This window comes from Dendrobates tinctorius, unplaced genomic scaffold (genome assembly GCF_039654945.1).
Source record: "Dendrobates tinctorius isolate UK_male_01 unplaced genomic scaffold, ASM3965494v1 ptg000251l, whole genome shotgun sequence".
NCBI lineage: Eukaryota > Metazoa > Chordata > Amphibia > Anura > Dendrobatidae > Dendrobates > Dendrobates tinctorius.
Genome location: NW_027361918.1, coordinates 7,627,594 through 7,650,939, shown reverse-complemented (window position 1 = coordinate 7,650,939; position 23,346 = coordinate 7,627,594). Strand labels below are relative to the sequence as shown.

The 23,346-nt window shown below is 46.4% G+C and overlaps 1 protein-coding gene across 1 annotated transcript in view; it reads right to left on the bottom strand.

The window, feature by feature from the left end:
- Nucleotides 1-23,346, bottom strand: part of LOC141065373 (uncharacterized) — a 59,129-nt gene that overhangs the window by 5,907 nt on the left and 29,876 nt on the right. The window contains exons 3-5 of the mRNA XM_073557826.1: nucleotides 12,285-12,452; nucleotides 6,206-6,355; nucleotides 2,586-2,714 (exon numbers count right to left, since the gene is read on the bottom strand). Coding sequence (XP_073413927.1) covers nucleotides 2,586-2,714; nucleotides 6,206-6,355; nucleotides 12,285-12,452 — 447 coding nt within the window. The remainder of the gene's footprint in view (nucleotides 1-2,585; nucleotides 2,715-6,205; nucleotides 6,356-12,284; nucleotides 12,453-23,346) is intronic.

Genomic DNA, 23,346 nt, shown 5'->3' with positions numbered 1-23,346 from the left:
CAACAACCAATCAGACAATCGCAGGTTTAAGTCCCATAAAAGACTAAAAGACAAAGAAAAATGCAATTTTTAAAGTAAAAAAAGTCCCCAAATTTAGATACCCCTTCTCCCATCTACACATTAAAAACAAGCTGTATATTTCACCTCTTTTGTCTGATCTATCAAAACATTAAACTAACCCGTAATGTAAATGCCATAAAGAGAAAACAAAGTTGTGCAGTAAAAGCAATGAAATCATCGCCCTGCAAATGTATCAGTAAAATCTTCAGCTTGTCTTGGAAAATGTCAGCCCCCACAGAGCTCTGGTGGAAATAGTAGATCCTTACAGGTCTCAAAATGGTGACAGAGAAGAGCGAATACATTTCAGTGGAAAAAAATTCTGCTCAATTGTATTGAAATCTGCTTTATGTTACACACGGTCAAGCAAAACCGTAAAAGACCATCAAAATGTGAAAAATTAAAACAGAAATTCTTTACACTCCCCTCATTGCTCATCCTTCTGGCCCCTCGGCTCCTCACCACCACCAGTCTGTTTCTCATTATATCTTTGGATTGTCGTTTATCCTGCTAAAATCTTAGAACCTCCTACGCTAGGTTGCAGCTTCCAGGTTTGAAAGGACATGAGGGTTCTATGTGACCTCGGAAGGTAACGGAGTCATGAAGTCACAGCGTCATGCTTATGTGTAGAACCCTCCTGGGCCTATCATCTTCAGAGCGACCATCAGCAATTAGGAGATGTGACAGACGGGTGACGGGGAGTAGAGGTGGGGCCGGAGATTTGACAAACACTGGAGGGGGGACGGGGAGTAGTGGAGGGGCTGGAGATATGATGAGGACCAGACGGGTGACGGGGAGTAGTGGAGGGCCAGAGATGTGATGAGGACCGGACGGGTGACGGGGAGTAGAGGAGGGGCCGGAGATGTGATGAGGACTGGATGGGTGACGGGGAGTAGTGGAGGAGCCAGAGATGTGACGAGGACTGGACTGGTGACGGGGAGTAGTGGAGGAGCAAGAGTCGTGACGAGGACTGGACTGGTGACGGGGAGTAATGGAGGAGCAAGAGACGTGACTAGGACTGGACAGGTGAGGAGGAGAAGTGGAGGGGCCGGAGATGTAATGAGGACCAGAAGGGTGATGGGAAAAGTGGAGGGGCCGTAGATATGATGAGAACTGGATGAGTGACGGGGAGTAGCGGAGGGGCCAGAGGTGTGATAAGGACTGGACGGGTGACAGGGAGTAGTGGAGGAGCCGGATATGTGACTAGGACTGGATGGGTGATAGGGAGTAGTGGAGGAGCCGGAGATGTGATGAGGACCAGACGGGTGACAAGGAGTAGTGGAAGGGCCGGAGATGTGATGAGGACCGGACGGTTGACAGAGAGTAGTGGAGGGGCCAGAGATTTGACGTAGACCGGATGGGTAACAGGGAGTAGTGGAGGGGCCGGAGATGTGTCGAGGACCAAAAGGGTGATGGGCAGTAGTGGAAGGGCCAGAGATGTGATGAAAACCAGATGGGTGACTGGGAGTAGTGGAGGGGCCGGAGATGTGAGGGTTGTGGTGAGTATAAAGAGTTTTCATTGTCTTACATCCTCTGTATTATACTATGGGGTATGGCGAGACCCCAGAGTATAACATAAAGCAATACATTTGCAGACAATGACCTCTTTGGAATCATCACGAGAAAGTTTATGACTGACCCACTCATCTTTAGTGGCATTTTCACCCCAAGAAAACCCCCTACAGAACTGGAAAATCATGATAACAGGACAATTCTGCGCCACAAAAAGAAATGCACTTGTCATTACTATTGTCAGCACATTTTTTGACAATATGACAAGTGTCGTTCAATGTTACTCATCCCATAAAAAAAATAATTGAGCCGTCAGTCATGGTACTTAGATAAAAACATTAAACAAAAAAAAATAAGAAAATGAAAATGTGGGTGGTAGAAGGGGGTTAGTGGCCCTGCTTGGGTTAGGTAGGAATATCCACTTAATATATGGAAGTGTAAGATGTGTACTCTAAGTGGACACCTGAGTTGTGGCTTCCGAAGCGTTGGCGAGGTCCTCGGTGAGCATATGATCACGTTTTCTTAGGTGTTATGTTCTGACAGCACCATCACTTTGGGCACATAGAACTCATGAAGACTGCGCCTCATCGGAGTGTCCTAACTCTCAAGAATGGAAAGTGGAGGTGAATTTGGTCTACGATTGTTGCTTTAAGGTGAACTACATAAAAGACCCCAAATTTAGCAGCTATTATTGGGGTCTCGCTAAGCTGTAAGTGTGAGGCCATGAAGATGAATAGAGATGCAAAGAGAACCCAAGACAGGAGAACAAAGAGCAAAATAAGAAAAATAACCACGAGGACAATTCCAGATTGCAGAAAGACACGGAAGAGATTACGGACGGGCTGCTGGAGGGTGGCTGTAGATCGGGGTACTTTATAGCGGGGTGTTGGGGTGGTTGGCCTTATGTTCTCCCCGAGGACATATTCTGCCCCACACGACAAAGCTACAAACAGCAGGCCCATGGTGACTAGCAGTCATTCCCGGTTACGTCTGGTCATTCGTGTATCTGGCATTACCTTTTTCTGGAGTCACACATTTCAGTCCTTTCTGTTCGCAGCATTTCTTATCCCCGGTGCAGTCGCAGTCCTTTGTACACGCCCTTGCAATGATTTTCTTCTTTGGTGCTGGACATTGTCCGGGCTTCACTACAAGAGACAGAGCAGCCTCCGGTAAGACCGAGCTCCTACAATGCACTGACTACAGTATAGCCAATCTCCCAAAGCTCAATGCCAGGAGGGTTCTCATTCCCGCCCTCCCCAGACCTGTCCTGCTACTTATGGTCCTCTTCCCTATCCCTCTGGTCTTCCCATGAGTGCTCCAATGATGTGGTCACATGGGAACATAGCACATAATGTATGGTAATGGTGTCTGGTTCATCCATCATGACCACGTGAGGTCTAGTCAGCAGCCACATGCACTGGAAGGCTGGAGAGAGAAGTCGAGTCGCCTTTGTCGGATTGATTCAAACAGATTCTCCCAAAATTCAGAATCATTATAATCTGTATATTCAGGGAAATTCATTTTGCATTTGATTAGTTTAGAACCAATTTGCTGATCTGCATACAATTACATGCAGAAGCACGCTCCGGTCCGAGAATCGTGCGAGTTTCTCACATGTGTGACCCTGGCCTTACTCCCAGCATAACCTCATTGGATCGGTAGAAAATATCAGAACCCTAACCATTACCCTTTATTAATTCCAGTCTTCATTTATTTTCACCCTTCTGAAATGTACTGATGATGAGGAACATATACCTTGTTTTCCACTCTGCAGAATCTGTCATGGGTGCTCTCCTCTATACAGCCGATATGATTCTCGTCCACCTTCTACAATCTCTGAGCTTTCCTCCCTGTCTACAGGTATCTGATCTGCCCTCCATGAGCATGTAGATGCTTTCCTCTCTCATCATACTGCCATTTGGGAGTAATGATGGAAGTAGCGTGACTCATGACCACTGAAGCTGCAATGTACTGGTCATGTGATGGCTGCTTATATATAGGAGTGGTATCTCTGGATTGAATGGAACAGCTGAGAAAAGGGTTTCTTTAATCACATCTACTGCTGTATTTGTACTTTTTCCAAAGATGGAATCACCACTTTAACATGAGCGGCACAATAATTAGAAACCACAAGAAATCAAGAAATCAATCTGCAGGCCCCTGGTTGTGTGACAGTGTCAGCAGTCTGCCGATGTGGAGCTCCGAGAACCTCCGTCTGTCTGTGGGGAGCCATGTTGTCTCTTTGATTTGTAGGTCCAGCGTGATGCCTTCAATGAGGCTTACAGCACACATGGCGCCATTCTGAACCTAAAAATATTCAGAATTGCGAGTCCTCAGTGGTTGATACCTTTTAATGGCTAACTGAAAAGAGGGTAACACATTGCAAGGTTTCGAGACTACTCAGGTCTCTTCATCAAGCAAAGACTAATACAAAATCTGAAGAATCACATATTTATGCACAATACAACACAGAAATAATGCAATAGATAAGACAGGTGACGGGAAGCAGAACTATCATTATGGGAGAGGGAGAAACATATATATTTGACCAGTTCATAGATAAGGAGTCTGGATGTTTTATTGTCCTCTGATTGGGGTCTCCTAATGTGTTGTGATGACCCCACAAGGTCTTAGGAGCAAATTCCTTAATTTGCCTCAAAAAGACCTTTTTGAATCAGGGCTACCATCCAAGAACAATTGAAAACCAATTTACAAGAGCCACCAGAATGTCAAGGAATCACCTGCTACGTTACAAAGCTAAAGAAGAAAATAACCAGGTGCCTCAAGGGGTCACCTACAATCCAAATCTGGAGGTGCTAAGGGGAGCTGCACGGAAATTACAACCTTTACTACAAAAAGATGCCCGATTACAATCCATATTTCCAGACCCCCCACTGCTGTGTTTTAGGCAGCCCCCAAATATAAGAAGCATCATTGTCAGAAGCCCCCTGTCCTCTCCAACAGCTGCAGGAACCTTTCCTTGCAACCAGAAAAAATGTAAAACCTGTCCATTTATAATGACCACGGACAAGATAAAGATCCCCAACTCACATCAGGACTACAAGATCCCAGGTACTTTCACCTGCATTACATCTAATGTGGTGTACTTAATTATTTGTACTAAATGTCCAACTGGGGGTCTGTATGTGGGGGAGACAGGGCAAAAACTGAGAACAAGGATGAATGCTCATCGTCACACACTAAGAGAAAAAAGAATGGATCTACCTGTGACAAAACATTTTTGTATACCCGGTCATAGCATGATGGACATGAAATTACTGGTATTGAAAAGTAACTTCACATCTCAGAGAGACAGAAGGGTCTGGGAGTAGAAGCTCATGATGACCTTTGACACTCTCAGTGCAGGAATGAATGTGTTGCATGGATTTATGTCTTTTACATCAATTCAGAAATTTGCTCCTAAGACCTTGTGAGGGCATCACAACACATTAGGAGACCCCAATCAGAGGACAATAAAACATCCGGACTCCTTATCTATGAACTGCTCCAATATTTATGTTTCTCCCTCTCCCATATTGATAGTTCTATCCATCACTTGTCTTATCTATTGCGTTATTTCTGTGCTGTTTTGTGTATAAATATGTGATTCTTCAGATTTTGTATTAGTCTATGCCTGATGAAGACACCTGAGTAGTCTCGAAAGCTGCAATGTGTTACCATCTTTTCAATTCGCCATTAAAAGGTATCAACTACTGAGGACTCTCAATCCTGAATATTATTCAATCTACTGGCTAACACGGTACAAAGATATACATCTTTCCTCTATCATTCTGAACCTACTAATGAGAAGAGATCGCTACTACCAACAGGTGGCGCTATAGAGTCCTCCTCCTCTCTGAAGAGACAATTTGCATATTATTTTCCCAGAGGAGCATTGCACGGAGAATACGCCTCCTTACCTTGACAAGCCAGAGCTGGTATGTCACTCTACACAAGGAGAAACCTTACCCCTTAGACCCCAGTCCAGAGCCTCTCACCTAGCCAAATCAGTTCTCATACTTTGCACTGACGAGGGCCAATAGCCCGAAACACCGTGTCTGCAAATTGAGATTCTGGTTTGGCTTTTATCCTAAGTCATATTACAAGACTCATTAAAGGGATGATTGTGACTTGTAGGATCGCTACTACCAACAGGTGGCGCTATAGAGTTCAAGTCCTCTTGCATAATCAGAAGAGATGCAGATAGGGCGGAGATTGGCCCAGTTTCTTTCTGGCGGCCTCTTATTCAAGAAGTCATGTTACATTTTGGAGGGCGGCCAAGACATCACCGACATCTATGGAGATAAATCCAGCTCAGCAATGATGTGAAGAGACCTTGTGTAGTTCGTCATGCCATGTCACCTCCCTGTATAGACTTCTCAGCCTACTTGTTAGGGTGCAGAGCAGACCCCGCAGTTCTATCCAGCTCACCAGGTACTCTCAGCAGCATAGGAGGAGGATTACCATTTCACTTCCGTTGGCTCATTTTCTACATTTTTTATTTGCTTCCTTCTTTCTCCTCCTTTTCTTTCCCTTTGCATCTCAACAAACCTGAAAGTTGATGTCCCATCAACAAAATATGTTATCTATCCAAAACACTGGCCAAGAAGTGCGACCACAGCCGCCATGTCCTCACCTGTCTCTGTTGGGACGCACTTAAATTGGCACTTAGTAAAGCAGCAGCGGTCGGTTCCTTGGCACTGACTATCGCTGTGGCACTCATAAGGACTGGGCTTCGCAAAGATACATCTCGAATCATCGAAACACGGGCAGCGGTTCAGTTTAGCTGCAGAAAGAAAGCATAAAAATGATTTCTGTAGGAGATAATGGGTTATCCATTCTTATAACCACCTAATAATGGAAATCTAAATAATACTGCCCCCTGTGGTCATGACTCACCAGTGTGAACTATAATACTGCCTCCTGTGGTCAACACTTGTATCTATAATACAGACCCCGGTGGTCACCAGTAGTATCTATAATACTGCCCCCTGTGGTCAACATTTGTATCTATAATACTGCCCCCTGTGGCCACCAGAAGAATACATAATACTGCAGCCTGTGGTCACCAGTAGTATCTATAATACTGCCCCCTGTGGTCACCTGTAGTATCTATAATACTGCCCCCTGTGGTCACCAGTAGTATCTATAATACTGACCCCTGTGGTTACCAGTAGTGTCTATAATACTGCCCCCTGTGGTCACCTGTAGTATCTATAATACTGCCCCCTGTGGTCACCAGTAGTATCTATAATACTGACCCCTGTGGTTACCAGTAGTGTCTATAATACTGCACCCAGTGGTCACAAGTAGTATCTATAATACTGCCCCCTGTGGTCAACAGTAGTATCTATAATACTGCCCCCTTTGGTCACCAGTAGTATCTATAATACTGCCCCCTGTGGACACCAGTATTAACTATAATACTGCCACCTGTGGTCACCTGTAGTATCTATAATACTGCCCCCTGTGGTCACCTGTAGTATCTATAATACTGCCCCCTGTGGTGATCTGTAGTATCTATAATACTGCCCCATGTGGTCACCAGTAGTAACTATAATACTGCCCCCTGTGGCCACGAGTAGTATCAATAATACTGCCACCTGTGGTCACCAGTAGTATCTATAATACTGCCCCTGTGGTCACCAGTAGTATCTATAATACTGCCCCCTGTGGTCACCTGTAGTATCTATAATACAGCCCCCTGTGGTCACCAGTAGAATCTATAATACTGCCCCCTGTGGTCACCAGAAGTAACTATAATACTGCCCCCTGTGGTCACCAGTAGTAACTATAATACTGCCCCCTGTCGCCACGAGTAGTATCAATAACACTGCCACCTGTGGTCACCAGTAGTAACTATAATACTGCCCCATGTGGTCACCAGTAGTAACTATAATACTGCCACCTGTGGTCACCTGTAGTATCTATAATACTGCCCCCTGTGGTCACCAGTAGCATCTATAATACTGCCCCCTGTGGTCAAAAGTAGTAACTATAATACTGCCCCATGTGGTCACCAGTAGTAACTATAATACTGCCTCCTGTGGTCACCTGTAGTATCTATAATACTGCCCCTGCCCCCTGTGGTCACCTGTAGCATCTATAATACTGCCACCTGTGGTCACTAGTAGTATGTATAATACTGCCCCATGTGGTCACCAGTAGTAACTATAATACTGCCACCTGTGGTCACCTGTAGTATCTATAATACTGCCCCCTGTGGTCACCAGTAGTATCTATAATACTGCCCCCTGTGGTCACCAGTAGTAACTATAATACTGCCCCCTGTGGACACCAGTATTAACTATAATACTGCCACCTGTGGTCACCTGTAGTATCTATAATACTGCCCCCTGTGGTCACCTGTAGTATCTATAATACTGCCCCCTGTGGTGATCTGTAGTATCTATAATACTGCCCCATGTGGTCACCAGTAGTAACTATAATACTGCCCCCTGTGGACACCAGTATTAACTATAATACTGCCACCTGTGGTCACCTGTAGTATCTATAATTCTGCCCCCTGTGGTCACCTGTAGTATCTATAATACTGCCCCCTGTGGTCACCAGTAGTATCTATAATACTGCCCCCTGTGGTCACCAGTAGTAACTATAATACTGCCCCCTGTGGACACCAGTATTAACTATAATACTGCCACCTGTGGTCACCTGTAGTATCTATAATACTGCCCCCTGTGGTCACCTGTAGTATCTATAATACTGCCCCCTGTGGTGATCTGTAGTATCTATAATACTGCCCCATGTGGTCACCAGTAGTAACTATAATACTGCCCCCTGTGGCCACGAGTAGTATCAATAATACTGCCACCTGTGGTCACCAGTAGTATCTATAATACTGCCCCTGTGGTCACCAGTAGTATCTATAATACTGCCCCCTGTGGTCACCTGTAGTATCTATAATACAGCCCCCTGTGGTCACCAGTAGAATCTATAATACTGCCCCCTGTGGTCACCAGTAGTAACTATAATACTGCCCCCTGTGGTCACCAGTAGTAACTATAATACTGCCCCCTGTCGCCACGAGTAGTATCAATAACACTGCCACCTGTGGTCACCAGTAGTAACTATAATACTGCCCCATGTGGTCACCAGTAGTAACTATAATACTGTCACCTGTGGTCACCTGTAGTATCTATAATACTGCCCCCTGTGGTCACCAGTAGCATCTATAATACTGCCCCCTGTGGTCAAAAGTAGTAACTATAATACTGCCCCATGTGGTCACCAGTAGTAACTATAATACTGCCTCCTGTGGTCACCTGTAGTATCTATAATACTGCCCCCTGTGGTCACCTGTAGCATCTATAATACTGCCACCTGTGGTCACCAGTAGTATCTATAATACTGTCCCATGTGGCCATGAGTAGTATCAATAATACTGCCACCTGTGGACACTAGTAGTATGTATAATACTGCCCCATGTGGTCACCAGTAGTAACTATAATACTGCCACCTGTGGTCACCTGTAGTATCTATAATTCTGCCCCCTGTGGTCACCTGTAGCATCTATAATACTGCCCCCTGTGGTCACCTGTAGCATCTATAATACTGCCCCCTGTGGTCAAAAGTAGTAACTATAATACTGCCCCATGTGGTCACCAGTAGTAACTATAATACTGCCTCCTGTGGTCACCTGTAGTATCTATAATACTGCCCCTGCCCCCTGTGGTCACCTGTAGCATCTATAATACTGCCACCTGTGGTCACCAGTAGTATCTATAATACTGTCCCATGTGGCCATGAGTAGTATCAATAATACTGCCACCTGTGGTCACTAGTAGTATGTATAATACTGCCCCATGTGGTCACCAGTAGTAACTATAATACTGCCACCTGTGGTCACCTGTAGTATCTATAATTCTGCCCCCTGTGGTCACCTGTAGTATCTATAATACTGCCCCCTGTGGTCACCAGTAGTATCTATAATACTGCCCCCTGTGGTCACCAGTAGTAACTATAATACTGCCCCCTGTGGTCACCTGTAGTATTTATAATACAGCCCCCTGTGATCACCAGTAGTAACTGTAATACTGCCCCCTGTGGTCACCAGTAGTAACTGTAATACTACCCCTGGTGGTCACCAGTAGTACCTATAATACTGCCCCTTGTGGTCACCAGTAGTAACTATAACACTGCCCCCTGTGGTCACCTGTAGTATCTATAATACTGCCACCCTGTGGTCACCTGTAGCATCTATATTACTGCCCCCTTTGGTCACCAGTAGTAACTATAATACTGCCCCATGTGGTCACCAGTAGAAACTATAATACTGCCACCTGTGGTCACCTGTAGTATCTATAATACTGCCCCCTGTGGTCACCAGTAGTATCTATAATACTGCCCCATGTGGTCACCAGTAGTAACTATTATACTGCCCCCTGTGGCCATGAGTAGTATCTATAATACTGCCCCCTGTGGTCACCAGTAGTATCTATAATACTGCCCCCTGTGGTCACCTGTAGTATCTATAATACAGCCCCCTGTGGTCACCAGTAGAAACTATAATACTGCCCCCTGTGGTCACCAGTAGTAACTGTAATACTGCCCCCTGGTGGTCACCAGTAGTACCTATAATACTGCCCCCTGTGGTCACCAGTAGTAACTATAATACTGCCACCTGTGGTCACCTGTAGCATCTATAATACTGCCATCTGTGGTCACCAGTAGTATGTATAATACTGCCACCTGTGGTCACCTGTAGTATCTATAATACAGCCCCCTGTGGTCACCGGTAGAAACTATAATACTGCCACCTGTGGTCACCAGTAGTATCTATAATACTGCCCCCTGTGGTCACCTGTAGTATCTATAATACAGCCCCCTGTGGTCACCAGTAGAAACTATAATACTGCCACCTGTGGTCACCAGTAGTATCTATAATACTGCCCCCTGGTGGTCACCAGTAGTACCTATAATACTGCCCCCTGTGGTCACCAGTAGTAACTATAATACTGCCACCTGTGGTCACCTGTAGCATCTATAATACTGCCACCCTGTGGTCACCTGTAGCATCTATAATACTGCCCCATGTGTTCACCAGTAGTAACTATAATACTGCCCCCTGTGGAAACGCGTAGTATCAATAATACTGCCACCTGTGCTCACCAATAGTATCTATAATACTGCCCCCTGTGGTCACCAGCAGTATCTATAATACTGCCCCCTGTGGTGATCTGTAGTATCTATAATACAGCACCCTGTGGTAACCAGTAGTAACTATAATACTGCCCCCTGTGGTCACCAGTAGTTACTATAATACTGCCCCCTGTGGCCACGAGTAGTATCAATAACATTGCCACCTGTGGTCACCAGTAGTAACTATAATACTGCCCCCTGTGGTCACCTGTAGCATCTATAATTCTGCCACCTGTGGTCACCAGTAGTATCTATAATACAGTCCCATGTGGCCACGAGTAGTATCAATAATACTGCCACCTGTGGTCACTAGTAGTATGTATAATACTGCCCCATGTGGTCACCAGTAGTAACTATAATACTGCCACCTGTGGTCACCTGTAGTATCTATAATACTGCCCCCTGTGGTCACCTGTAGTATCTATAATACTGCCCCCTGAGGTCACCAGTAGTAACTGTAATACTGCCCCCTGGTGGTCACCAGTAGTACCTATAATACTGCCACCTGTGGCCACCTGTAGCATCTAAAATACTGCCCCCTGTGGTCAACATTTGTATCTATAATACAGCCCCATGTGGTCACCAGTAGAATCTATAATACTGCCCCCTGTGGTCACCAGTAGTAACTATAATACTGCCCCCTGTGGCCACGAGCGAGAAGTATCAATAACACTGCCACCTGTGGTCACCTGTAGTATCTATAATACTGCCCCCTGTGGTCACCTGTAGCATCTATAATACTGCCCCCTGGTGGTCACCAGTAGTAACTATAATACTGCCCCATGTGGTCACCAGTAGTAACTATAATACTGCCCCATGTGGTCACCAGTAGTATCTATAATACTGCCACCTGTGTACACCTGTAGTATCTATAATACTGCCCCTGCCCCCTGTGGTCACCTGTAGCATATATAATACTGCCACCTGTGGTCACCAGTAGTATCTATAATACTGCCCCATGTGGTCACCAGTAGTAAGTATAATACTGCCCCCTGTGGCCACGAGTAGTATCAATAATACTGCCACCTGTGGTCACCAATAGTATCTATAATACTGCCCCCTGTGGTCACCAGTAGTATCTATAATACTGCCCCCTGTGGTCACCTGTAGTATCTATAATACAGCCCCCTGTGGTCACCAGTAGAATCTATAATACTGCCCCTGTGGTCACCAGTAGTAACTATAATACTGTCCCCTGTGGTCACCAGTAGTAACTGTAATACAGCCCCCTGGTGGTCACCAGTAGTACCTATAATACTGCCCCCTGTGGTCACCAGAAGTAACTATAACACTGCCCCCTGTGGCCACCAGTAGAATCTATAATACTGCCCCCTGTGGTCAACATTTGTATCTATAATACAGCCCCATGTGGTCACCAGTAGTATCTGTAATACTGCCCCCTGTGGTCACCAGTAGTATCTGTAATACTGCCCCCTGTGGTCACCAGTAGTAACTATAAAACTCTGTGTGTCCAATTAGTGAGGGTCTCTTTGGCTATAGGACGCTCCCTCCCGTGTGGGTTCACTTACTTTCTGGCTTCCACGTCTTGCACTTACCTTCTAGAGGCAGCAGGCAGCGCTGTGTGCAGCCCGAGGTGCAGCATTTTCTCGTCCCGTTGCAGTCCTTGTCTGTGAAACATTCAGGCTTGACCTTTACCGTTAGGGCATCACATTTTGGGTAGTCCACTTCTGCGGGGCAGCTCCCCGGCTTCTCTGGAATTGTCCCTAAAATTGAAGCAACGAGCAATGAGAGGCGGACATTTCTTATGCAACCAAGTCCTCTATAGATGAAAAATTGTAGCAAAAAAATACCCAAAGGGTCCGAGGAGCCAAAGGAAGGATCTTGTGATTCCAAATCTACTAGAACTGGAATTATTGAATAGACATAGTCTGACATAGAGTTGAGCGACTTTTGGATTTTTAAGGGTCGCGTTTCGTTTCGTGAAACCCGACTTTTCCAAAAGTCGGGTCGAGCAAGATCGTCCGATTATAGGGAAAAGTCGGGGTCGTCCCGAAACACGAAACCCAATGTAAGTCAATGGGGAATAAAAGTCGGCAGTGAGAGGAGGACAGGAAACACACCTACAGTGCCCATTTGAATGCCAAAAGCATCAATTCTTCTTACTTAAGCTTGTCAACCTTAATTAACGTCATAATACAAGTTACACACTGAAAAATGGGGGTTATTTGGCTAAAGTTGTGGGGGGGTAGGGCTGGCTCCAGGTTTACATGTGCCCTGGGCGAAAGAGCGCCCCTTTAACACATACCACAACTCATCATGCTCCGATACGGCAGAGAAATAGCGGTATAGTACAATGAAAAATACTTCACTTTTTACATCTCATGACGAGGCCCATCTATTTCTCCATACAGAATCATTGGTCCCATATAATGTTTGAAACAGTATATGATGAGCTCCACATAATGCTACAGTATATGTTGGTCCCCATGGATGAAGCTCCACTGTCTTATGGGCCCAAATAATGCTCCAAACATAATGGGCCCCATTTCTAATGCTATAGTGTATAATGGGCAGTGTAAATGCTGCTCCAGTGTCTGATGTCCACCTTTGGAATGTTCCAGTGTATGGTGGGCCCCATCTATCATTCTCCAGAGTATAGTGCTCCCCAAAAATTGCTGTCCCAACATTGAAAACAATCAAATAAGTCTCCTCGCTAGGGAATCCCTGTACTAGTCTGGACTCCTCGTCGTCCCCATCTTCCATCTCACTGCACAGTATTTCAACTTTGCAAGTGCTGTGATCCTGAGCAAGCAGGGGGGGCCCACTCGTTGGTGACGGCACTGGCACAGGGCCCCTGATAGTACGGTGGTGTGTCTGATGGCGGGTGGGCCGAACCTGCACTTTCATCTGCAGCTTCCTCTTTGTCACCGTGTAAGATGGAACTGTATATGGGAAGGGTAACCTGAGTTTCATCAGGGTCAGATTCAGGCCGGGTAGCATGCGAGGGGAATGTAGTGGTCTGGGTCAATGTACCAGCAGATTCATCGAGCAGTGGCTGGGCATCAGTGCACTTGTGTCGCCCCCAGGAGTACGGTCGCCACAGTGACATTACCTTCCTCCTAGGGAGTGTGATGTCATGCTTGGGAGCAACGAACGATCTCTCTAGCAGGTTAACTGATTGGGCGGCGTTATTCCCACAAGTCACGACCCTCCAAACAGCGTTCATGAAGGCAAAGTGTTTGTTTTACGTGGGCAGTATGGTTGCAAAGCTGAACCTTAAAGGAATGTCCAGAAGGGCACCACCAGGAGTGGAGCCTACGGTTAAATTCGACTCCACCTGGGAAACCTCAACCATGCCAGCTACAGAACAGATGCACACATTGCAAGCTTAATTCCGTTAACGAACGAGACTCCGTCATGCCCCGCGGTCCGAGTACGGCTTACTAGAGGGACACGTGAGGCTCTGGCACATGAGATTGGCCAATAACTGGTGTGTCATGCCCTTACATGTCCGTGGCTGCATGTGCGCTACACTGAAAAGGCCAGCGTTTGTCGCTTACAGGTGCAGATAACCCGCTGAACAACGTTAGTGATGGGGATCACTGATTACAATTATTACCCGCGAACAATGATTTCCCAGTAAGTGCAGGTCAACCGCAGTTCCGGAATTAGGCCTAACCGTCATTCCTGAAAAAAATGAAAAACTTACGTGTGCAAACCACAGGTGCTGTAGCTTGCTTAACAGCTCGCCAGCCGTTCTCACGCCCAGTATGGATTGCACGTGATTGCACAAAGGTTAGAAAGGGTACCGTATCCCCAGATAACATGTATGGATAGCGTACACATTCAAAATATATGTCTATACATCAGGAGGAAGGCTCAGACGGTGTTAGGCCCAGTATGGATTACACGTGATTGCACAAAGGTTAGAAAGGGTACCGTATCCCCGGATAACATGTATGGATAGCGTACACATTCAAAATATATGTCTGTACATCAGGAGGCAGGCTCAGACGGTGTTAGGCCCAGTATGGATTGCACGTGATTGCACAAAGGTTAGAAAGGGTACCGTATCCCCGGATAACATGTATGGATAGCGTACACATTCAAAATATATGTCTGTACATCAGGAGGCAGGCTCAGACGGTGTTAGGCCCAGTATGGATTGCACGTGATTGCACAAAGGTGAGAAAGGGTACCGTATCCCCGGATAACATGTATGGATAGCGTACACATTCAAAATATATGTCTATACATCAGGAGGCAGGCTCAGACGGTGTCAGGCACAGTATGGATTTGACGGCCCAGATTACACAGCGGAGGAGCAGGGAGAGGTAACGATTGCAAATGCTGGGGCCCTGCCCAAGCAAGGGGGGCCCACTCGTGGGCGTCGGTACTGGCACTGGGCCCCTCATAGTACAGCGGTGTGTCTGACGGCGGTGTGCACCACCACCGTCAGAGACACTTGATTGCACTATGAGGGACCCTGTGCCAGTGCCCGCACCCAAGAGTCGGCCTACCCACCTGTCCAGGGCAACGGCACTCGCATGGTGTCGTGCGCTAGGTGGTGACCCCGGCCATGGGGGGGAGGCAGCACAGTTAGGGAGTTTTAGAAAGTGGCATATGTTGATGTTGGACATTCAGCTGATGCAAAAGGCGAAATAGGTGAAGTCCCAGGAAGAGGTGGACCAAAGCAAGCCATTTTTCTGTCACCCTATGTGTCATCAGGGGAAGGTGGGACAAAATCCTTGGAAACCCATGCATGGTTCATTTTAATGAAGGTTAGATCATCCACATTTTGGTTTGACAGACGGGTCCTTTTTTCTGTCAGGATTGATCCAGCTGCACTGAAGACTCTTTCCGATAGCACACTTGCAGCTGGGCAAGCGAGCTCCTGTAAGGCATATTGGGCCAATTCAGGCCAGGTGTCCAGTTTAGCGGCCCAATAGTCAAAGGGGAATGACCTGTGTGGGAGAACATCGATATGGGAGGAAAAGTAGTTTGTAACCATAGTTGACAACTGCTGTCTCCTGTCACTTTCCACTTTGCAGTATTACCAGTTGTGTGAGCGGTACTTGAAAAATCAGTCCACAACATTGTCATGAAACCCCTGTCTCCAACGCCACTTCTGCTGTGTGCACCACGAACACCTCTGCCACACTGCCACCGGCCCGTACGGCTCGTGTGAGAACCATCACCGCTGCTGTGTGCTGGGAATGCCTCAAGCAACCGATTTACCAGAGTTGCTTGTTTATTAGCCAATATTAGGTCAAGGTTCTCCTGTGGCATGATGTTTTGTAATTTGCCTTTATAGCGTGGATCCAGGATGCTGGCCAACCAGTAGTCGTCATCGTTCATCATTTTGGCAATGCGTGGGTCCCTTTTTAGGATCTGCAAGGCATAATCTGACATGTGGGCCAATGTTCCCGGTGTCAATGATGCACTGCGAGTGCTGGTTGGAGGAGCACTTTCTGGCAAATCCGCATCCCTCCAGTCACGCACAAACCCTGTGCCAGACCTTGCCACGCCAACATTTTCACTTGCCCCATGAGATGCATCCTCCTCCCCTAAGTAATCATCCCCATCATCCTCCTCCTCCTCTTCTTCCTCCACCTCGTCCAGGAGAGGTCCCTGAGCAGACAATGGCTGAATGTCATCAAGGATTCCCTCCTCCTCTTCCTCCTCATCAACATTGGCTGCAGACGCCTGCTCCTTAAGGTGCGTCAAAGTTTGCATGAGCAGACGCATAAGTGGGATGCTCATGCTTAGGATGGCGTCGTCTGCGCTTACCAGCCGTGTGCATTCTTCAAAACACTGAAGGACTTTACAGAGGTCTTTCAGCTTCGACCACTGCACACCTGTCAACTCCATGTCTGCTCTCAAAGTGCCTGGCCGTGTATCCTCCCACAAATGCATTATGGCCTGCCTCTGCTCGCACAGCCGCTCCACCATGTGCAGGGTGGAGTTCCACCTTGTTGCAATGTCGATAATGAGGCGGTGGTTGGGAAGGTGGAGCAATCGCTGCTGCTTCTGCATACGAACGGAGTGTACAGGCGACCGGCGGATGTGCGCGCACAGTCTTCGCACCTTCTGGAGCAGGGCTGTTAACTCCGGATAATTTTTGAGGAAGCACTGCACCACCAGGTTCAAGGTGTGAGCCAAGCAAGGTATATGGCTGAGTTTTGAAAGGGCTATGGCTGCCACAAAATTTCGGCCGTTATCACTAACTGCCTTGCCTGCCTCAAGATGTACACTGCCCAGCCATGACTCAGTTTGTCGCTTCAAGTACTCGGCCAGCACCTCGGCGGTGTGTCTGTTGCCCAAACACATCATCTGCAACACAGCCTGCTGACGCTTTCCACTAGCTGCTCGATAGGGGGACACACCGTGTGCAACAGTGGCAGCTGCAGATGGAGTGCTCGTACGACTGCGCTCTGTGGACGAGCTTTCGCTTCTGGAGGAGGAGGAGGAGGGTCGAACGCCTACAGCCAACTGTTTCCTATACCGTGGGCTAGGCAGCACTGTCCCACCACCGCTGTCCCCTGTGGACCCTGCATCCACCACATTTACCCAGTGCGCAGTGATGGACACGTAACGGCCCTGGCCATGCCGACTGGACCATGCATCAGTTGTGCGGTGCACCTTTCCGCTCACTGACTGCTTGAGTGCATGGACAATGCGGTCTTTCACATGATGGTGGAGGGCTGGGATGGCTTTGCGAGAGAAGAAGTGGCGACTGGGTAGGTCATAGCGTGGTACTGCATAGGCCATGAGTTCGCGGAAAGCTGTGCTTTCCACCAACCGAAAGGGCATCATCTCAAACGAGATTAGTTTGGCAATGTGGGCGTTCAAACCCAGTGTACGCGGATGAGAGACTGAGTACTTTCTTGACCTACTCATAGTGTCTGGGAGGGTGAGCTGGACTTGAGAGATGCATATGGTGGAAGTAGCGGTGGACAGGGCGGACTGAGAGAGGGTTGATGATGGTGATGGAGTTGTTGTTCTTTCTGATGGCCTAGAATCAGTCTTTCGTTGATATAACAGTGGGATTCCCTGACTGCTGTGGCCTTGCAACGACACCTCAACATTTGCTGCTGTGCTAACCGGTGGGCTTACAGTGGGGGAAACAATGTAGCATTGCTGACTACCTTCGTTGTGATCAGTTGCACATGTGGCACTTGAGGTTTGGTGTTGTGTCCACGCTTGCAAGTGCATGCTGGTTAAATGTCTAAGCATGCAACTGGTATTCAAATTTTTCAGATTTTTCCTTCGGCTAAAGGTCTTTGCGCACTTCTTACAGATAACCTTGGCCTGATCATGAGGATTTTGTTCAAAAAAGTGCCACACTGCACTCTTCCTACTTTGGCAGACATTTTGCGGCCTAGCACGCTGTGATCTTTTGACCCTCTGGACAAGCTGTCCAGCAACTCTTTTGATGTTTGGAACCTGTCTTTGGAGTGCTCCGTGCCTGCCAGATAACAGCTGTTGCGATGTCGATGTCTGCTGTGGATGCTCCTCATCTGAGCTATTGGAAGCATCACCCTCTTCCCCCAATGGATGCCAATCTGGGTCAACAACTGGGTCATCCATCACCTCCTCTTCTATGTCATGTGCACCTTCCTCTGTGTCACCGTGTATGGTGGTATAGTGTGCGGGAAGGGGCACCTGAGTCTCATCAGGGTCAGAATCTGGCTCTGTACACTGCGAGGACAATGTAGTGCTCTGAGTGAATGTACCAGCAGAATCATCCATCAGCGGCTGTGCATCAGTGCACTCCATGTCAGATTCATCTTGGCCTGGGTAATTCACCATTTCACTTGATAATCCAGGCATGGTATGTGAAAACAGCTCCATGGAGTAATCAGTAGTATGGCCTGCGTCATCCTTCAATCTTGGTTGGGGTGAAGGACACAAGGAAAGGTGTGGTTCATGAACATGAGCCTCCAATGACGACTCAGTGCTTTTACTTTTTACAACTGAAGAAGAGGAGGCGATAGAGCTGGAGGCTGAGTCAGCAATGTAAGGCTGGTTTCACATTTGCGTTTTTTAGCGCTGGAAAAAAACGCACACCTGCGCATGCGTTTTTTCCCCTATATTTAACATGGGTGCGCATACCTGCGCACTGGTCAGCGCATGTATGCGATTTTCATGCGCTGCGTTTTTTTGGGGTGTGCGATTGGATTTTCCAGACGCAGCATGTTGCATTTTTTGGCCCTGCAAAAAAGCGCATGCGCACATATGCGCACGTTTTGCGCTAAAAATGGCCATTATAGCCTATGGATGCGCATATGTGCGCACTGGCATGCTCATGTATGCGTTTTTTTGCATATGCGTTTTTTTTTTTAAACCATGGAATTTAGGGGTTTGGGTTAGAGTTAGGGTTAGTTAAGGGGGTTTAGGGTTAGGGTTATGGTCAGGGTCAGGGTTAGGGTTAGGGTTAGGGTCAGGGTTAGGGTTAAGTATGGTTTTGTTAAGGATTAGGGTCATGGTTAGGGTCAGGATTAGGGTTAAGTATGGTTTTGTTAGCTGTGACCAAAGTGACTAGAGGATAAGTGAGATTTTGAATTTCTGCAGACACTTGTGGACACTGGACACTTTTGGATTGTGTGAGGCCCAATGAATATCTGAGCGCTATGTGACAGGCTCGATGGCACAGCTGTGACCAAAGTGACTAGAGGATAAGGGAGATTTTGAATTTCTGCACACACTTGTGGACACTGGACACTTTTGGATTGTGTGAGGCCCAATGAATATCTGAGCGCTATGTGACAGGCTCGATGGCACAGCTGTGACCAAAGTGACTAGAGGATAAGGGAGATTTTGAATTTCTGCACACACTTGTGGACACTGGACACTTTTGGATTGTGTGAGGCCCAATGAATATCTGAGCGCTATGTGACAGGCTCGATGGCACAGCTGTGACCAAAGTGACTAGAGGATAAGGGAGATTTTGAATTTCTGCACACACTTGTGGACACTGGACACTTATGGATTGTGTGAGGCCTACTGAATATCACAGCGCTATGTCACAGGCAGAAATTGGCTAGTGTATCACAAACTACATGGTATATGTAGAATTGGGCAGAATAGGAATCTCCCTAGAGTGCAGGTCTGTAAGAACGGAACATGTCCTCGTTTTATTCTCACAGAGTGACACACTGATAGCTTCACTGTGGCTGTGATAACAGCCGTTACATGGTACTGTGTGAGGAGCGTACACCGCTGTATGGTGTGAAAAAATGCACGCTCAGTACCTCAGCAGGACAAAAAAAAAAATTGGGATTGCTTTTAAAAAAACAGTTTGCAGAGCAGTGGGTAAACAGCAATGCAGGAATGTCAGGAAGCCTTAGAAGGCAGCCCAACAACCAACACCACTGATACACCACTATATAGCCTCCCCTTGCACTGCACACACAGTGACTGGTGTGTTGTACAGGCAAAATCGCTAGCAGCAGAAGCAGTTTTTTTTTCTTCTTCCCTGCCTAACGCTCTCCCTACAGAATCAGCAGCTACCTCTCCCTATGCTAAGATCGGCAGAAGTAAGATGGCGGTCGGCGTGCACGCCCTTTTATACCCCCTGTGACGCCCACCAAAGCAAGCCAATCACTTGCATGCCCTTCTGAAAGATGGTGGTGACCCGTGCCTATGTCATCACGTTGCCCACAGTGTCCATGGATCCTGATTGGCTGAAAAAGAGCGCAAAACAAACTTTTGAAACGCGACTTTGGCGCGTAAGTCGCCGACCTCGTGGCCGACCTCATCCTAGGGTCGGGTTTCGTTTCATGAAACCCGACTTTGCCAAAAGTCGGCGACTTTTGAAATCTTTCGACCCGTTTCGCTCAACTCTAGTCTGACACATTAAAGATGGTAAATACGACCGTGGATTCCTGGACAGGGTGTCACCATCATACCGCAATTCTCCCCTGATTATCGGGGCTGCTCTCCACTAGCTGGGAAGCTTCTGAGGAGAATTCTTAGGGATCAATTGCCCGACCACTAAAGCTAATAGAAGATTTGATCTTAGCTCCCCATGTTTCGCCATGACAGGCTTCTTCAGGGCACTCAGCTTCTCGCCTTTAGGCCGGGGTCACAGTAAGCGACGCAAAATACGGTCCGTAGTTTATAGGCGTAATACGGATGAATGACCCCTAAATAGTGCTCCGTATGTCATCCGTAAGCAACGTGTGGTCGCGTATTTTGTGCATGTCTGCATCCGTATGGCGAGATTTTCTCGCCACCTTGCAAAATGGACATATAATGGAGCCCTATGACAGGGTTTCTAACAGAAACGAAAGAATAGATATAAATACATAGAATACATATATATATATATATATATATATATATATACACAAGTCATTGTGACAAACATATATATATATATATTTATATTTCACAGAGTTCTTCATAGCAGAATAGCCGCTAATTAAATTGCCGGCTTCTATCAAATCATTCCCCAACCCGACATGAAATGACACATGGTTACATACAGTAAACCATTTCATTTCATGTTTTTTTTATATGTCCCTGACTAATAATTAGATGAGGGCTTGTGTGCAAAATTTGGGAGTTGTAGTTGTTATATTAAGGGGTTAATTCGTTGTTAAAAAATGCATGGGCTTCCCATTGCCCTGATTCGGTGGCGAATGGGTTAATCTAACAAGGGGTTAATGTCACTTAACAATCGAATGGTGACATTAACCCTTTGTTAGATTAACCCACTCACCACCAATATAGGGCAATGGGAAGCCCACGCATTTTTTTAACAAAGAATTAACCCCTTAAATTAACACCTACACCTCCTAAATTTTGCACACAAACCCTCATCTAATTACTAGTCAGGGACATATAAAGAAAAACATGAAATGAAATGCTTTACTGAATGTAACCCTGTGTCATGTCATGTCGGGTTGGGGAATGATTTGAGAGAAGCCGGCGATTTAATTAGCGGCTATTCTGCTATGAAGAACTCTGTGAAATATAAATATATACAGTGGGGCAAAAAAGTATTTAGTCAGTCAGCAATAGTGCAAGTTCCACCACTTAAAAAGATGAGAGGCGTCTGTAATTTCATCATAGGTAGACCTCAACTATGGGAGACAAACTGAGAAAAAAAAATCCAGAAAATCACATTGTCTGTTTTTTTTTCATTTTATTTGCATATTATGGTGGAAAATAAGTATTTGGTCAGAAACAAGCAATCAAGATTTCTGGCTCTCACAGACCTGTAACCACTTCTTTAAGAGTCTCCTCTTTCCTCCACTCATTACCTGTAGTAATGGCACCTGTTTAAACTTGTTATCAGTATAAAAAGACACCTGTGCACACCCTCAAACAGTCTGACTCCAAACTCCACTATGGTGAAGACCAAAGAGCTGTCGGAGGACACCAGAAACAAAATTGTAGCCCTGCACCAGGCTGGGAAGACTGAATCTGCAATAGCCAACCAGCTTGGAGTGAAGAAATCAACTGTGGGAGCAATAATTAGAAAATGGAAGACATACAAGACCACTGATAATCTCCCTCGATCTGGTGCTCCACGCAAAATCCCACCCCATGGGGTCAGAATGATCACAAGAACGGTGAGCAACAATCCCAGAACCACGCGGGGGACTTAGTGAATGAACTGCAGAGAGCTGGGACCAATGTAACAAGGCCTACCATAAGTAACACACTACGCCACCATGGACTCAGATGCTGCAGTGCCAGACGTGTCCCACTGCTTAAGCCTGTACATTTCCGGGCCCTTCTGAAGTTTGCTAGAGAGCATTTGGATGATCCAGAGGAGTTTTGGGAGAATGTCCTATGGTCTGATGAAACCAAACTGGAACTGTTTGGTAGAAACACAACTTGTCGTGTTTGGAGGAAAAAGAATACTGAGTTGCATCCATCAAACACCATACCTACTGTAAAGCATGGTGGTGGAAACATCATGCTTTGGGGCTGTTTCTCTGCAAAGGGGCCAGGACGACTGATCCCGGTACATGAAAGAATGAATGGGGCCATGTATCGTGAGATTTGAGTGCAAACCTCCTTCCAACAGCAAGGGCATTGAAGATGAAACGTGGCTGGGTCTTTCAACATGACAATGATCCAAAGCACACCGCCAGGGCAACGAAGGAGTGGCTTCGTAAGAAGCATTTCAAGGTCCTGGAGTGGCCTAGCCAGTCTCCAGATCTCAACCCTATAGAAAACCTTTGGAGGGAGTTGAAAGTCCGTGTTGCCAAGCGAAAAGCCAAAAACATCACTGCTCTAGAGGAGATCTGCATGGAGGAATGGGCCAACATACCAACAACAGTGTGTGGCAACCTTGTGAAGACTTACAGAAAACGTTTCACCTCTGTCATTGCCAACAAAGGATATATCACAAAGTATTGAGATGAAATTTTGTTTCTGACCAAATACTTATTTTCCACCATAATATGCAAATAAAATGAAAAAAAAAACAGACAATGTGATTTTCTGGATTTTTTTTTCTCAGTTTGTCTCCCATAGTTGAGGTCTACCTATGATGTAAATTACAGACGCCTCTCATCTTTTTAAGTGGTGGAACTTGCACTATTGCTGACTGACTAAATACTTTTTTGCCCCACTGTATATATGTTTATCTCAATGACTTGTGTATATATATATATATATGTGTATTCTATGTATTTA